At 50.6% G+C, this 18,586-nt stretch overlaps 1 protein-coding gene across 1 annotated transcript in view; it reads right to left on the reverse strand.

The window, feature by feature from the left end:
- The window catches only part of ZZEF1 (zinc finger ZZ-type and EF-hand domain containing 1), a 335,589-nt gene that overhangs the window by 51,496 nt on the left and 265,507 nt on the right, over positions 1-18,586 (reverse strand). Inside the window, 1 exon segment of the mRNA XM_029612069.1 lies at positions 6,967-7,149. Coding sequence (XP_029467929.1) covers positions 6,967-7,149 — 183 coding nt within the window.

An 18,586-nucleotide genomic window follows, 5' to 3' on the forward strand; every position in this document is an offset into this window, starting at 1 on the left:
GAGAGTATCAATCACGGGCTCCGAGTAACCCCTCTTCTTTAATCTAGCCCTCTCAAGGGCCATACCGTAAGAGAGAATTGAGCCGGATCCTCGTGAAGAATGGGACCTTGATGTAGAAGGTCCCGGAGAGGAGGCAGGGGAAGAGGCTCCCCTGCCAGTAGTCTTCTCATGTCCGTGTACCAGGGTCTTCTTGGCCAGTCTGGCGCCACTAGAAGAACTAGGCCCCGGTGTCTCTGAATCTTGCGGATGACCGCGCCCAGCAGAGGCCACGGAGGAAAGGCGTACAGTAGAGTCCCTGGAGGCCATGGCTGAACCAGGGCATCGATTCCGTGTGAGAACGGGTCGCGCTTGCGGCTGAAGTATCTGGGTACTTGAGCGTTGGACTTGTCCGCCAGTAAATCCATGTCCGGAATCCCCCAATGATCCACAATCATCTGGAAGGCCATGGGGGAGAGCTGCCACTCTCTCGGATTTAGGCTTTCTCTGCTGAGGAAGTCTGCTGTGGTATTGTCCTTCCCAGCAATGTGGACGGCGGAGATGTCTTGAAGATTCACCTCTGCCCAAGTCATCAGAGGGGCGATCTCCAGAGATACCTGTCGGCTTCTGGTTCCGCCCTGACGGTTGATGTATGCCACCGTGGTGGCGTTGTCGGACATCACTCTGACTGCTCTGTTCTTCAGTCTGTGAGCAAATCGAAGGCATGCCAATCGGACTGCCCGGGCCTCTAGACGGTTGATGCTCCATGCTGACTCTTCTTTGTTCCACCGCCCTTGTGCGGTGAGTTCTTCGCAGTGTGCTCCCCAGCCGCTCAGGCTGGCATCTGTGGTGAGCAAGATCCACGTGGGTGAGGACATCTTCGACCCCCCTGTTCATGTGGTTGGACTGCAACCACCACCGCAACTGGGTCCGCACTCTGGCTGGTAGAGGTAGGTGCATGAAGTAGTTCCGTAGACGGGGACTCCAGCGAGAGAGCAGGGCGTGTTGTAGAGGTCTCATATGGGCCCTCACCCAAGGTACCACTTCCAGGGTGGATGCCATGAGACCAAGAACCTGCAGATAATCCCAGGCTGTGGGCCGACTGGCTCCCATCAGATACTGGATACGCTGCTGAAGTTTCAACTTTCTCTTGGTTGTGAGACTGACCGTGTCTGCCCGGGTGTCGAACTGTACTCCCAGGTATTCCAGTGACTGGGAAGGCTGTAGGCAGCTCTTGCTGAGGTTGATTACCCAGCCCAAGCTTTCCAGAAGGGCTATCACGCTATCGGTTGTCCGAAGGCTCTCCTCTCGTGATTTCGCCCTGATCAGCCAGTAGTCTAGGTAGGGATGGACCAGTATTCCTTCCCGCCTGAGTGCCACCGCTACCCACTACCACCTTGGTGAATGTCCGTGGTGACGTTGCCAACCCGAAAGGCAGAGCCCGAAACTGGAAGTGGCGGCCAAGAACCTTGAAGCGTAGGTAGCGCTGATGATCCGGATGGATCGGGATATGCAGGTATGCCTCTGACAGGTCTAATGCCGTGAGGAATTCTCCTGGCTGTACTGCGGCCTTGACGGAGCATAGAGTTTCCATGCGAAACCTCGGTACCCGTAAGTATTGATTGACTTGACTTGAGGTCCAGGACAGGCCGAAAGGTACCCCCTTTCTTGGGTACCATGAAATAAATGGAATAATGTCCAGAATTCACTTCCCAGGCAGGTACTGGGATGATGGCTTTCAAGGACAGGAGCCTCGCCAGGGTAGCTTCCAATGCTGCCTTCTTGTGTATGGGACATGAAGATTCCACAAACTTGTCCGGAGGGAGATGATGAAAGTCCAGATAATATCCCTCCCGGATAACGGCGAGGACCCACTGGTCCGATGTAACCTCGACCCATCTGGGGTAGAAGAGGGTTATAACCTGCCCCCTATGGCTCCGTCCCCCAGATGAATCGGCGGATTCTCATTGGGAGGCGCGGCCGGGACCCGAGCCCGGGCCCGCTCCCCTCTTGCGCTGCTTGGTCCGAAAGGACTGATTCCTGGCCGGAGGACGTGGTGCCTGGTAGCGACCCCTGTAAGGAACGAAACGCTGGGGAACTCCTGCCCCTGGAGGGCCTTGGAAAGGCGCGCTGGCCCCTTCTGAACCGATCTTCTGGCAATCTGGGCACTGGAGAGGCACCCCATGCACTGGCCAGTTTATCAAGGTCGCTGCCAAATAGAAGAGAGCCCTTAAAGGGCAATCTGGTGAGGCGTGACTTAGAAGGCGCATCAGCTGACCATCTCCGGATCCAGAGCTGCCTCCTGGCAGCTACGGAGGATGAAATCCCTTTAGCTGTTGTCCGGACCAGGTCAGATGCCGCATCTGTAAGGAATGAAAGAGCGGATTCCATGTCCGCCGCTGGAGCGTTGTTTCTAACCTGTGACAACAGGCACGCGTCACCACCGTGCAGCAGGTGGCGATCCGCAAAGATAAAGCTGCCACCTCAAAGGCCTGTCTCAGAATGGCGTCCAGTCGCCGGTCATGAGGCTCCCTGAGGGCCGTCCCCCCTTCAACTGGAATGGTAGTGCGCTTGACCACATCGCTAATCAAGGCGTCCACCTGAGGGCACGCCAGCAGGTCCTGGATAGCCGGTGCCAATGGGTACATGTTCTTCAGGGCCCGACCCCCTTTGAAGGCAGCCGCTGGCGCCGCCCATTCTAAATCGATCAGTTGTTGTGCCGCTTGTAAGAATGGAAAATGGCGGGCAGTAGGACGAAGACCTTCCAGCAGGGGGTTCTGCGCAGAGGGTACCGAAGCGCTGGGACCTGTAATATCCAATTCTACCAGACACTGAGACACCAGGTCGGAGAGATCCTCTTTAGGGAAGAACCGCCTCATGGTTCTATACGGCTCAGTTCCTGGAGGAAGGTCCCCCTCGTCCGGGAGTTCGGACTCGTCCTGTGAGACCCTCCTGGTCTGACTGATCCGGACTGTCCATCGGTGGGAAGTCCCGGTCGCGATAAGGTCGTGAGGGTCCAGGAACCGGTTCCGCAGGAGCCGCCCCCGCAGCAGCAGCCGCAGCAGCCGCCGCAGGCGCAGCCACTGCAGGAACCACAGGAACAGCAGGAACCGCAGGGCCTGGACGGGAAGCCGTTTGCATCTGTATGAAGGCATGAATCCCCTTAAAGAGATCCACCCAGGAAATTGAAGCAGCCTCTAATCGCCGGGGTACAAGCTCCCCCGGGATTCCAGATTGGTCGAGACTGCCCCCTAACTCCGGGGTAGCCCCTGGGGAACTGTCCACAAATCGTGGCTGAGACCGGTCCTGGTCCGAGGGTCGCACGGCCCCCTCACATTGGGCACGCAGAGAATCTGGCTCATCACTGCGCGTGGCCCTAAGGTGGCATGCAGAGCAGAGGCCAAGGGCTGCAATGCCTGAAACAGGCGGTGCCGTCGCTGAAGACTCTGCAGTGTTCTGATCCATTGAACAATATGCGCTTAATACAACAGGCGCACAATAACAATATGCGGCAGCAATAGGCGCTTTAATACAGCAGGCGCTCAGCAATAATATGCGGCAGCAATAGGCGCTTAATACAACAGGCGCTCAGCAATAATATGCGGCAGCAATAGGCGCTTAATACAACAGGCGCTCAGCAATAATATGTGGCAGCAATAGGCGCTTAATACAACAGGCGCTCAAAAATAATATGCGGCAGCAATAGGCGCTTAACACAACAGGCGCTCAATAATAATATGTGGCAGCCATAGGCGCTTAATACAGCAGGTGCACAGCAACAATATGCGGCAGCAATAGGTGCTGAATAGAACCGACGCTCCACGTGTGCACAGCAATAGGCGGCCAAGAAACCAGCTCAATGGTATGCAATAGGCACTCAGCAATATGCAGTTAGTAATATACACTCAATGGCCTTCAATAGGCTTTCAGTAATAAGCGGTCAGCAATATACGCTCAATTTGCATTCAATAGGCATTCAATAATAAGCGGTCAGCAATATACGCTCAATTTGCATTCAATAGGCTTTCAGCAATAAGCGGTCAGCAATATACGCTCAATTTGCATTCAATAGGCTTTCAACAATAAGCGGTTAGCCATATACGCTCAATTTGCATTCAATAGGCTCTCAGCAATATGCGGCTAGCGATATACGCTCAGTGGCATTCAAGAGGCGCTCAGCAATTCACCGAAACAAAGCCAAGGAGGAAGAAAGCCGTGCCTATTACAGGCGCGGAGTACCTGAGCAAGGCCCCACAATGGCGTCCTCCATGGCGTGCCACGCCGCCGATCCTCTGCGCTTTGGAGACCCGTAGGAAGAGATGTACTCCTTACCATCTTCGGCACTTCCCGGCTGGAACACAGGCGGTCTCTGGCTGCGGGGGAAGGGACCACCTCACCGCCGCAATTTGAGGATATGCACCCGCTACCTCGTCCACGCCGGGACCGAGGGCCTCGTATGCCTCACCCGAACCTCGCCCGGGGGCTGTGTCACTGCCGCGCTTCGGCAGGACCGAGGACTTCCACCGCCGGGGGAGCACGGCAATCACCCCGGGAGCTCAACTGGGGGAGGAACCCTCGGGTATCTACCGCAGGAGCGCGGGGGCTCTAAAGTCGATTAGACAGGAAAAACAAAGTAGAATCTAGAATGATAAGAAAAGAGAAAAATTAAAGTAGTCTTGGAAAGCACGCTCAACTAGCGTGCAGGCACTCCAAACTGCTTTGGAGACAGAAATTACTGAATAGCTACGCTTCCTGTGGGGATATATACGCCCCCGTGCTGACGTCAGATCCATCTCCAACTGCTAGCACGCGGATACTATCCCATTTGTTCTGAGTCCATCTGGCTACACGCCAGGAAAGGAAAATTAGTTTCTTACCTGATAATTTTCGTTCCTGTAGTACCAAGGATCAGTCCAGGTGTCCTGGACTGATCCTGGTACGTACAGGGAAAACTTACTTATTTCAGAAAGCTTACAACACACTGATCAATTCTCAAACAAACTTCAACAGTCACAACAGTACTCTCATATTTTCATTACTGTTCCCCTCATTTAATTTATTTTACATAATTCAAAAGATTACGAAGGCACTATGTTTGGTCTGTTACTGTTTGGTTGAACTTTATGTATTTTGTTTTTAATTAATTTTTTACTTTTTAGTTCTATTTTTATGTATGTTTATTGTTAACCATTTTGATTAATCCTCAAATTGTAAAAGCGATATATAAACATTTTAAAATAAATAAATAAATAGAGGCTTGTTGTTGGAACCTCTTTTGAAGTTTGTAGGTTTCTTTTTAGCCCCTTTTGTACTGGAATTATCTTCCTACATTAAAGACTCTCAACAAATGATTAGATTTTTGGAAGAGATCCATTGTGATACCAGTGAGTTATACTTGGCAACTCTCGATGTAGAATCACTATACACGTATATAAGCATGTTATAATGTAATACTATCTTGTAAAACTGTTACATGTATTTAGCTGGTTACTCAATTCAGCTGTTATACTATATCATGTCATTAAGACTAGCCTTAGACATCTTGTTATATGTAAACCGATTGATATATCAAATCGAATGTCGGTATAGAAAAACAAATAAATAAATGTATTCCACAAGAGGAGAAGATAGAGATTGCCATGCTCTATTTTGAATTGCGACCCCGTCCACAGCGCATTCCCTCTGAAGCTTTGTTAGAATTGTTACGTATAGCTCTCACAAAAAATATTTTCGCGTATGAACATTGTTTTTTCCAACAGACATGCGGTACTGCAATGGGAGCCACCATGGCCCCAGATTTAGCCAATTTATATATGGGAGTATTTAAAGACAAATGAATTAATGATTCCCAACCTTTTTTTCAATACATCTTTGCTTGGAAGCGCTATATTGATGACATCTTTATTATATGGCAGGGGACTAGAGGAAAATTCAATGATTTCATGTTATGGTTGAATACATGCAATTCTTGTCTACGTTTTACAGCAAGTTTTCAAACACAACAAATTACGTTTTTGGATATTACAATCTATAAAACACCTAATGGTTTTAAAACTTCTTTATATCGCAAGCCCGTGAGTAGTAATACTCTTTTGCACTTTACTAGTGCACATCCATGGGGATTGAAAGAGAATCTGCCGACGCGTCAATTCTTCAGAATCCGGTGTTTATGTTCATCAAAAGAAGAATACCAAAGACAAGCAGTAAATTTAAGTGGTCGTTTTCTGGAAAGAGGGTATCCTAAACGCTGTGTGAGACAAGCATACCTCAGAGCCAAGTTCACTGACCGAGACTGGTTGTTTCTGCCATGCACAGAAAAAGAAGACACAGAAACATTGACATGTGTAATTCCCTTCTCCCCGATGGCGTCTATGAAAAAAAGACGTGATTTTTCAAAACTGGCACATTCTGCAAAATTACGTTGAATTTGAGTCTGGACCGAGATTCACATACACCAAGGGTTCAAATCTTAAAGATCAATTAGTTCATTCGAGCTGATGCGACATTACATGAGTTTAATATACTGGGATTGAAGAGAGTTAAAAAAAAAATTGAAAATTTATTCAAACAATATACATTATCGACTTCACTGTGATTGGTTCGATGAGAGTTTATATTTTTGAAATACTATCTTTTGAAATTCCATCACAATACTTACCATATGTGCATGTTTAAAGACCTTGATCGCAGATGATTAAAAGACCGGACGGCCTCCTTTTGAATATTGGGTAGGCACATCGCCAAGCTTGATGATGCGGCACATACAATACTGATAATAACCATTACAGTAAATATTGTGAGTGTTGATAAGAGACCAAGAAGTTGTTTCTGAGGTTTTCCTTTTTGGAAGTATACCATGATTAAGTTTGCAAGCATTAAACAAATCCACTGCTTGACTCTATGGATTACAGCCTTACAAGCTCAACCCCTTGCCAAAAGCAGTGCTCCATTTCCAGATTTAAGGTAATGTGAAAATACATAATAAATTACCAAAAAGCATATTTTGGTAGCCTCATCAAGGCCTTCTAGTGGGTCTGGTTTGTTCTGCTCCAAGTCAACGGTATTGACGTTGGACTGGTCCAAATCCTTATCCCGTTCTTCTAGTTCTGTCTCTGCCCGCTCGGCAAGGGAACTGATTTCCTTCTTTGAAGAGTACAGCATGATGGATAGTATCTGCAGGAGAAACATCACTGTGTGATTTAAGTTTACAAATTTATAGACTGCTTTTCAAATAAACCTGCTCAAAGAGGCACACAACACAGCATATAAAACACAAAATCATTCACAGAAGCATAGCTTGTGGAAAAAAAAAAAAGAAATGAATAAAAATGGGTGTTCCTGTTCATAGCCCAGATAAGTCCAGATGCCTGGGTTTTGCCTCCCTACTAGCAGATGGAGACAGAGAATAAAAGCTTTACTGACACTGCTACTTCATCTAGTGTGAATAAAAATGTGTGATACGGCAGCTATGAGTGAGTACTGCTAGAATTCTTAAGACGATACAAACACAACTCATCATTGACCTGTTGAGTTAAATCATAAGGAGTTCCTTCACACATAAGATCATTTTGAGATAGCTGCGGTAGTAGTGATGCTTGTAGTTTGGAAGGGCTTTTAAGAATCTTTCCGACCCAGTGGCAACCAAGCTACAGGGTGCCAAATATATTATTAGCATTTTGTCTAGTCCCCATTTCCTTACCCAATTACCATTGGTGGATTTTGCCAATACACATCCAAACCTAGGGTGTGTCTTGCTACAGCAGAACAGAAAAAACAGATGCTCCAAAATGTAACTTTGTAAATCATATCAATAGTTGTTTCAGCTCCTACATTGGATCCTTGGCTTTGCAGGTAACGGATATGATTAAACATTTTTTTATATCTATTTCAGAGTCTGTTTTCTTGCTAATTATATATTTTCTAACATTTTGTGGCTTTCTGTAATTGCTTATTTTTTGTGTATTCAACAGTCTCTTGGTTACAGATGTTCTGTTATTTTAACTGAGGTTTCTTTGGTCACATCAACTCTGGGGTACCCCCATCCCCCTTTTAGATTTAGTTCTCATCCCTTTTTGCCCCCAAGTTAAAGATGCAAATGAAACGACTGACTGCCTCAACTCAGCAAGAGTAGAGCTCCTTTTGTCTGAAGATCCATTAAAGGAAAATTGGTTCTTACCTTCAAAGTCGCTATCTTGAGAGGTTCAAAGGGCGCGGCGCTCAGGGCCTTGAGCACCAAGTTCAAACTCCAAGAAGGACAAGGGTTCCTGAACGGAGGATGCAAATGCTTTGCTCCCCGGAGAAATCACGCTACATCTGGATGCGCTGCTAAAGACACGCCGTGCAACTCACCCTGAGAACAACCAAGGGCTGCTACCTGTACCCGTAAGGAACTACAGGACAATCCTATAGCCAAGCCGGCTTGCAAAAAAGACAAAATATTAGAGACCGAAGCTCGCATAGGATCTAATTGGTGGTCCACACACCAAGACTCAAGCACACTCCACACCCTGACATACGCCAGGGACTTGGAGGGCTTATGTGAACGCAGAATAGTAGTCATCTGAATAACCCTTGTTCTTTAACCGGCGCCTCTCAAAAGCCATGCCGCTAGACAAAAGCGCTCTACCTCTTCCAAACAAATGGGACCCTGACACAAGAAGATATGGCAGATCCCGAAACAGTAAGGGGCCGTCCACCGCCAGACTGACCAAATCCGCAAACCATGGGCATCATGGCCACTCTGGTGCCACTAGAACGACCTCTGCCTGGTGAGCCTCTATCCATCTCAGAACTTTGCCAATAAGAGGCCAGGGTGGAAACACAGAGAAGAATGTCCTTTGGCCAGGGAACCACCAGGGCATCCACCCCTTCCACTCCCCATTATCACCTCCGACTGAAAAATCGAGGTGCCTTGGAATTCTGAAACATTGCCATAAGGTCCACCGCCGGCTGGACCATCTGTTGCATATCCGCTGAAAGGCCTCTTCGCATAACTCCCACTCCCCAGGTTCAAGGCGATGATGACTGAGAAAGTTGACTTGAACACTGTCGACCCCGGCGATGTGAGAGGCTGCTATGTTGACTAGATGTTGCTCTGCCCAGATTATCAGCTGCTGTGCCTCCCGCGCCACCGGTTGACTTTTGGTTCCTCCTTGGCGGTTGATATACGCCACTGCGGTCACATTGTCAGAGAACTCGGATCGACTTTCCCTGTAGGAGGGGCTGAAGAGCCAGCAACGCCAACCACACAGCTCTGGTCTCCAGGCGATTGATCGACCACTGGGCCTCTTCCCTGGACCATTGACCTTGGACCGATGTCTCCTGACAAACTGCTCCCCAGCCCAAAAGACTGGCATCCATGGTGACCACCGTCCAATCGGGGACTCCAGAGGTACTCCACGCCACAAATTGTCCGCCAGTAGCCACCAATTCAGACTGGACTGAGCTGTATCCATAAGGGGAAGGAGAAGGTGATACTGTTCGGAAACCAGGTTCCAGCGGGAAAGCAATGCGGACTGTAGTGGGCTCCTTTATTTATTTTTATTTATTATTTTTTTTATATACCGACATTCGATCTCAATCAAGATATCACACCGGTTTACATTCAGGTACTGTAGGTATTTCTCTATCCCCAGAGGGCTTACAATCTAAGTTTGTACCTGAGGCAATGGAAGGTAAAGTGACTTGCCCAAGGTCACAAGGAGCGACAGCAGGACTCGAACCCTGGTCTGCTGGTTCATAGTCCACTGCTCTAACCACTAGGCTATTCCTCCTCCCCCCATGAGCAAAGGCCCATGGAACTATCTCCAGAGTGGATGTTATCGAGCCGAGGACCTGCAAATAATCCTTGGAGTATGATTGGACAACAAATCCTGAACCTGTCCTTGAAGCTTGAGAAGGCGGTGTTCGGGAAGAAACACCCTCCCCTGACGAGTGTCAAACAGGGCTCCCAGGAACTCCAACGACTGGGAGGGAGCCAGGTGGCTCTTGTCGAAGTTGATCACCCAACCTAGGGACTGCAAGAGAGAGAAGATTCTGTGAACGGTTAAGTGGCAAAGAGACACCGTCTTTGTCCGAATCAGCCAGTCGTCCAGATACGGATAGACTAACAGACCGTCCTTCCTGAGTTGCGCTGCTGCCATGACCATCACCTTGGTAAAAGTTCTTGGAGCTATGGCCAGCCTGAATGGTAGAGCTCGGAACTGAAAATGTCCTAGGATGCAGAATCTCAGGAACCTCTGGTGATTTGGGCAGATGCTGATGTGCAGGTATGCCTCGGTCAAGTCCAGGGATGCGAGAAACTCCCCCTTGTGTACTGAGGCAATGACTGATCTGAGGGTCTCCATGCGAAACCTGGGGTCTCTGAGATAGCGGTTGACTCGAGGTCTAGAATGGGCCGAAACGCCCCCTCCTTTTTGGGCACAACGAAGTAAATTGAGTAATGACCCCTCTGCTGCTCTGATCGAGGGACTGGAATGATAGCCCCGAGATCGCTCAGACGCTGCAGCGTGACCCAAACTGCATGACGCTTTTCTTGGTAGGAACACGGAGAGACGAGAAACTGATCTCGTAGCCGACGAACAAAATCTAACACGGCCTGAGCACCAAGTTCAAACTCCAAGAAGGACATGGGTTCTTGAACGGAGGATGCAAATGCTTTGCTCCCCGGAGAAATTGTGCTACATCCGGATGCGCCGCTAACGACACGCCGTGCAACTTACCCCGACAACAACCAAGGGCTGCTATCTGTACCAATAAGGAACTACAGAACAATCCTTTAGCCAAGCCGGCTTGCAAAAAAGACAAAATATTGGGGACCGAAGCTCGCATAGGATCTAACTGGTGGTCCACATACCAAGACTCAAAAACACTCCCACACCTTGACATACGCCAGGGACGTGGAGAACCTTGACTTATCACCTGAAGGACCCACTCGTCTGGCATCCACTTGGTCCATTCCCCGTAGAACAGAGACAGCCTGTTTCCTACCACTGGAACCAGGGAATGGACCGGCCCCGCTTCATTGGGCAGATTTAACTCCCCCAGCTGTTTGGGTGTTCCCCGGTCTTCCAAAACGACGTCCATGAAAGGACTGAGACCAAGATTGCTGTCTGACCGAAGATGGTCTCGCAGGAGGGCCAGAGAGCCGAGAAGAGCGGAATCTCAGATTTGATCAAAAGCTGGCACGCGAGGAAAAGGAGCTACGAGCCCTGGGTCGATCCTCCAGCAGCTTATGTACTTTGTTCTGACCTAAGGACTGTATCATATCTTCCAAGTCCTTTCCAAATAGCAGCTTACCTTAAAGGGCAGAGACCCGAGCTGTGCCTTAGAGGATACACCCGCCGACCAATTTCTCAACCAGAGGAGTCTACGAGCCAAAACCGCCGACACCATGGATCGAGCCGAAGTCCGCAGGAGGTCAAACAAAGCATCTGTGCTGTAGGCCACTGCTGCCTCTAAGCGTCCAGCCTGCACCACCTCTTCCTCAGAGAGTGAAGGATTGCTTTGTAAAGACTGTACCCAACGAAGTCCCGCTCGCAGGGCAAAGCTGCTGCACATGGCAGCCCGCACTCCCAGGGTGGACACCTCAAAAATTTGTTTGAGCTGTACCTCCAACTTGCGATCTTGAAGATCCTTAAGGGCCGTAGCTCCCATCACTGGAATAGTAGTCTTTTTAGTGACCGCACACACAGCAGCATCTACCTTTGGGAGTTTCAAGACTTCCAAATCTTCTGGCAACGGGTACAATTTGTCCATCACTTTACTGACCCTTCAGGCCCAAATCCGGGGTGTCCCACTCACTGAACAGGACGTTGGTGACAGAAAGATGGAAGGGAAAAGATGTATTCGGACCCCTGAGTCCCACCATCACGGGATCTGTATCTCCCATCTGGGAGTCCTTCTGTGGGGCTTCAATGCCCAATTCCGCTAAAATCGCCGGGATAAGAGGACTAAGCTCATCCCTCCGAAAGAGACTGACCACTTTGGGATCATCCCCATAGGAAAATTGGTTCTTACCTGCTAATTTTCATTCCTGATGTATCAAGGATCAGTCCAGACAGTTGGTTGAGCCTCCTGTCCAGCGGATGGAGATAGAGAAAAAACTAAAAGGTTATCCTGATTCAGGACAGTGCTCACCCTGCATCCCTTCAGTATAAACGTTATCAAAGCAAGAAAAGGTAAAGTTAACCAGCAGAAGATCAATAGAAGCTCAAGCAAGTAACAACCAACATGTAATTTGAACTATCAACATGTGAAAGAAGCACTCTTTCATAGATATCCAGTTGAGAAAGACGTCCGGTGCTTTGAAGTTCTGATAGGAAGTAACTGGAGCCAAAATGCTGTGAAGAACCAAACAAAAAAGGAAAAAACCTTCGAGCGGACGAAACAAAAAGAATCCACAGCCCGGGCAGGAGTATGGACTGATCCGTGGTACTACAGGAACGAAAATTAGCAGGTAAGAACCAATTTTCCTTTCCCTGTACGTACCCGGATCAGTCCAGACAGTGGGATGTACCAAAGCTTCCCTAAAGAGGGTGGGATTGAGACAAACTCGCTCGAAGCACCTACCTGCCGAAGGAGCCAAACACTGGCGCCTGGATATCGAGGCGATAATGACGAGCAAAAGTATGCAGATACTTCCAAGTAGCCGCCCTGCAGATTTCCTGAGGAGAGACCGACTGACTCTCCGCCCAAGAAGAAGATTGTGCACGCAAAGAATGGGTGTTCAGACCCTCCGGAACCGACCGGCCACGACAGATATAAGCCGACGTAATGACCTCCTTCAGCCAGCGAGCAATGGTAGCCTTAGAGGCCTTGTTACATCTATTAGAGAAGCTCCATAGGACAAAGAGATGATCAGAGATGCGAAATTCGTTAGTAACCTGTAAGTATTGGAGTAGGACTCTCTTTACATCAAGGCAACAGGCATGCATGCAATATCTTCAGGAGAAAAGGCAGGAAGCTCCACTGACTGATTGACATGAAAAGAAGACACGACCTTTGGAAGAAAGGATGGCACCATCTTGAGGGAAACGCCTGAGTCAGAAAAACGGAGAAAGGGCTCCCGACAAGACAAGACTTGGAGCTTGGACACGCTACTGGCCGAGCAAATAGAGACCAAAAATACTGTCTTAAGAGTGAGGTCTTTAAGCGTGGCCCGCCAGAGGGGTTCAAAAGGCGCCTCACAAAGGGCTTGAAGCACCAAATTGAGGCTCCAGGATGGACAAGTAGGCCAGACAGGGGGGGTTTAAATGTTTGGCCCCATTAAGGAAGCAAATGACATCTGAATGGGTCGCCATCGCGTAACCATTGATTCGCCCAAGGAGGGAACTGAGTGCCGAAACCTGCACCCGCAGAGAATTGAAAGACAAACCTTTGGAGAGACCAGACTGCAGGAAGGAAAGGACCTGAGACACCGGCGCATTGCGTGCCTGGACTCCGGCCTCAGCACATGTAGTCTCAAACACTCTCCATATCCGGACATAAGCGAGAGAGGTAGATGTCTTCCGTGCCCGCAAGAGTGTGGAGATAACTTCCTCCTTATAACCTTTCCTTCTCAGGCACCGCTGCTCAAAAGCCAGGCTGCTAGACAAAAGCGATCCGCCTGATCGAAAAATACTGGTCCTTGGCGGAGCAAGTTTGGGAGGTGACCGAGGCGAAGAGGCTCGTCTGTTGCGAGGTTCACCAGGTCCGCGAACCACTGTCTCAAGAGGCCATTCCGGCGCTACGAGAATGACCGGCCCCTTGTGGAGTTCTAGCCTTCTGAGTACCTTTCCCACCAGAGGCCAAGGTGGGAACACGTAGAGAAGAACGTCGTGAAGCCAAGGAAGAACCAGGACATCCACCCCTTCCGAGCAGTGCTCCTGTCTGCGGCTGAAGAATCTGGGAGCCTTTGTGTTGTTCAGGGTAGCCATCAGGTCGAGGTGAGGAACTCCCCACTTGTGCACCAGAAGATTCATCGCCACATCGAACAACTCCCACTCTCTGGGGTCTAGGTGTTGTTGGCTCAGGCTTCCAGACGATTGATGTGCCATCGGGATTGCACAGGAGACCACAGTCCTTGTGTAGACTGGTGCTGACACACCGCTCCCCAGCCAGAGAAGCTGGCATCTGTTGTCACAACATCCATTGGGGTGTCTCCAAAGGCATTCCTTTCAAGAGGTGGGCGAGTGAAAGCCACCACTGCATGCTGGCTTTTGGTAGAGTCGGAGAGCGGTAGGGGTGTTTGGAACTCCTCTGAGACTGGCTTCCAGCGGGACAGCAACGCTTTCTGTAGAGGACGCATATGTGCAAAAGCCCAAGGAACCAAATCTATGGTGGAAGCCATGGAGCCCAAGACTTGGAGATACTCCCAGGCCGTGGGTACCGAAAGAGATAACAGATATTGTACCTGGGTCATGAGCTTGAGCGCCCGGTACTCGGGCATTAGGACTTTGCCCACGCGGGTGTCGAAACGGGCTCCTAGAAATTCCAGGACCTGGGAGGGCTTGAGGTGACACTTGGAAAAGTTGACGATCCACCCGAGGGAGGAGAGAAAAGTCATGATCCTGTCTACCGCTGCAGTGCACAGGTTCTCCGACTTGGCCCAGATGAGCCAGTCGTCCAGGTAAGGGTGGACCAGGACTCCCTCCCGACGAAGGGAGGCTGCCACCAGTATCATGACCTTGGTGAATATATGCGGCGCAGTGGCCAGGCCGACCGGAAGCGCCCGGAACTGGAAGTGGAGTCCCAGAATGGCGAAGCAGAGATACTTCTGATGGTCATGGCAGATTGGGATATGTAGGTAAAGCCCCTGTCAAGTCGAGAGAGGCCAGAAATTCGCCTGAGCGAACCGCTGCTATGACCGCTTGCAGGGTCTCCATCCAAAAATGGGGCACCCGGAGAGCTCGGTTGACCATCTGGAGGTCCCGGAACGGTTGGAAGGAGCCGTCCTTTTTGGGCTCGATGAAGTAGATGGAATACTGGCTGGATCCCTGTTCCTCCAGGGGTACAGGGACTATGGTACCGAGCTCCTGTGGCCTGTCCAGAGACTGGCACACCGCTGAATGCTTCCGAGAGCTGCAGGGTGAGATTAGAAAGCGGGCGGGGAGTTCCCGAGCAAAGTCTAACGTGTAGCCGTTGGCGATCACATCGAGGACCCACTGATCCGACGTGATTGCGGCCCATTCCTCGAGAAAAAGGGACAGACGTCCACCTAAGGCGGGAGTGGAGGAATGGGCCGGCCGCATTTCATTGGGAGGACTTTGAGGTGGAACCTGAAGGGTTCGTATCCTGGATGTGATGTAGAAGAGGAGTCTGCTGCCCAATTACGAAGCCAGAAGAGACGTCTAGCGGACACTGCCGAAACCATAGCCCTGGCCTGCACCCTGAGAAAATCATAGAGGGCATCCGCCCCATACGCAATGGAGCCTTCCAGCCGCTCTGCCTATTCCGCCTCGGCAGACGGGAGGTCCTGGGTGCTGAGGAGTTGTTGAATCCACCTTAGGCTTGCCCGCTGCATGAGACTGCTACAGTGTCACCCGGACCCTGAGTGCCAAGACCTCAAAAATCTTTTGAGGTAGACCTCCAATTTGCGACCCTGAAGATCTTTCAACACAGTCGCCCCCACGACTGGGATAGTAGTGTGCTTCGTGACAGCGGAGACCAAGGCGTCTACCTTGGGGACCCGGAGCATATCCAGACATGGTCTGGAAGCGGGTACAGCTTGTCCATGGCTCTGCCCACGCGCAAACCGGCTTCTGGTGTCTTCCATTCCCGGAGCAGTAACTGCATTAGCATCGGATGGAAAGGGAAGGTGCGCGGCGGTGCCCTCAGGCTGGCGAGGACGGGGTTGACGTTGCTAGAAGCTTCAGCAGACGCATTGCCCTCCAGAGGGGGATCTAAGCCCAACTCGGCCAGAACATGGGGTATAAGCGGATCCGGCTCTTTGCGCTGGAAGAGACGCAACACCCTGGGGTTGTCATGGATTCAGAGAGAGGACATTGGCATCCGAGTCGGGGTCCAGTACTGGAATAGGCGGATCAGAGAGGGCCGGAAGGACCGGAACCCCTGGGATCACCCGAACTCTGTTTGCCCCCTGAGAGTCTGGGGTCCTGGGCCCCTGCACTGCAGCCGATCTAGGGACCTTGGCAGGAGGAGAGCAGGTAGGCAATTGAGGATCTGGTGGGTCATCCTGTTGTAGAAGGCTGGCAACATAAGCCTTATGCATAAGGAGAACAAAATCAGCTGAAGAAAGTCCTGGAGATTTGCCTGGAGGAGGAGGAGGGGGGTCAGCAGGCAGGAGGTCAGAACTGACATCTGGGGGGTCCACAGGGCTTAAATCGGTAGGGAGAGAGAGGAAATATCGGGTCCCTTCTCCCATCAGGCTCAGAATCCTCAGCAAGGTTTGGAGCCAAAATGGCCACTGTTCCCATGGTTTGGAGGAACGGGGCAGTCCTTGCAGCGTGTCTGCTGGGCCAGGAACACCAGCTGATCTCTCCGGCGCAGAGGAGCCTTTCCCTCCGTTCAGACATTGAGAACAGACTCCTTCGCGGGAGAGCCGCGAGGAAGGCTCTCCACACGCTAAGCAAAAAGCCGATCGAGGCATAGAGGGAGAGAGGTCGATCTGCCGCGTGTGAGACTGCAAGAATCGCCGGAGCCTGGCTGAGAGCAGGGAAGAAAAAGTTCAACTACCCGCTCCTTCCCCCGAAATGGTTTTTCAAACTTGTTAAGCAGAGGAATGAACTTCTCTGCAGCAGACCCGAGGTATGCTTCGTCTCTGGGTCTGCGCAGGGGAGGGACTGGACCACCAGTTTCACCCCTAGCCAGGCAGGTCACCGGGTAGGGTGCTAGGCTGAAAAAGTCAAGGGGCAAAGCCCCCCTAGGCACCCAGTAAGAACAAGGAGCAAACACACTTGCTCCCTACCAAAAATGAAAAGTTTAAGATCTCTTTTTTTTTTTAACTTTCAAATAGAAATTAAGTACTTGCTTGATCCAAATAAGACAGAAAGAGGGAGAAAGTAGACTTTCCCCAAACAATCTAGCTGTCTAGAGGGGAGCCGAATGGCCTACCAACTGCATCTGCTGGAGATAGAGAAATACTGACGGGATGCAGGGTGAGCACTGTCCTGATACAGGATATCCTTTTAGTTTTTTCTCTATCTCCATCTGCTGGACAGGAAGCTCAACCCACTGTCTGGACTGATCCGGGTATGTACAGGGAACCACCACGTGAGAGGTAGGACTGCCTTCCTGACCGGGAACACCCCCGAAATCCGCTCCCGGAGAGGGCTTGTCCTGGGGACCCGACTGGTTCTGATCGGAGTCCCCCGAGGTAGTATCCTCCTGAGAGTGAACTGTCCCGGACCCCAGGGGATGCTTGACTCACGGGCCGGAGCCCAGATTGAGGATTCTCAAATGCTTAGAAAGAAGGGCCCCAGAGGACGGTGCGGAACCACCCCCCGGGCGTCTCTTATGCGCCTTCTGTGATTTATAGGTCTTATGCAGGAATCTGAAAAAAATCTGCAGGAAAGGATGATGAGGAGGAGGAGTCTGAGGCCTCCAAGACCGTCCTCCCCGGCTTCTGTCCGCGACAAGCCCCCCCGGGGGCTGCCTGCTGTGGGGACAGGGAAGGGGAATCTGACCCTCCCTGCATCGCCGCCAGCTGCGTCGTTGCGTGAAAGGTACCTAAAATTGGCTTCTGTTCCTACACTTAGTGGGAACGGGTCTGAAGGAGGAAAGCTGAGGCGCCGACTCCTTCCGGAGGCATGGGCCGGATGAATCGCTGCCTTTGCGGCACCATTTAACATGCCCTCCCCTCTGGGGAGGCATGCAGAGCAAAGGCCATCCCGGGACACACGCGCAGCATCAGCGAATTGGCGCGGGAAAGGTAAGGACAAAAAGTCTGCCTCACAGGCTGAAATTCCCCAGCCCCCCCCCCCTCCCCCGTGGAGGTAAAAACAGCACCGATCGAACACTGCCTTCGTGGCAAACTGCCGTGTGAGCCTTTTCTTTCTTTTTTTTTTTTTTTAAACTTATCTGTTCCGCGGGTCCTGCGTTGAAAAGGGTGAGCGAGCCGGGCTCCCAGGTATCACCCCAGCCAGGAGTGGTTACAAGGTCCTCAACCTCACCAACTCCAGCGGCCTCAAGAACCAGGCGGGGGAGTGGTCCCCTCAGGACCTAACAACCCCCTGGGAGGCAGTGAAACAGCTGCTGAAGCGCTTAGCCTCACTTTTACTTTTTTTTTCCCCCCCTTAAAGAGCCAGTCCTGACCTAGAAGCCCTAGACTAACCCTCACAGCCTACTTTTTTTTTTTTTTTTTTTAAGCAAACTACCACAGACTGCAGGATTTTGCACCTCCATCATTTGCTAGAGACAGAGAAATACTGACGGACTGCAGGTGGCACCTCAGGATTTAGGGCAGAGTCAGTCAAAGCTTTCTCTGTCTCCATCTGCTGGAGGGGACGCAAAACTCAGGAGTCTGGATTGATCTGGGTACATACAGGGAACTTGGAAACGCTCACTATCCGGAAAATACTGCAATCCTTGATCCATTATCTAGAAAAACTTATATTTTCTAAAAATTGATTGACTTCATCTGCTCAGTTATCCAGAAAAATTCTCATTAGCC

Source organism: Rhinatrema bivittatum, chromosome 8, assembly GCF_901001135.1.
Source record: "Rhinatrema bivittatum chromosome 8, aRhiBiv1.1, whole genome shotgun sequence".
NCBI classification, from domain to species: domain Eukaryota; kingdom Metazoa; phylum Chordata; class Amphibia; order Gymnophiona; family Rhinatrematidae; genus Rhinatrema; species Rhinatrema bivittatum.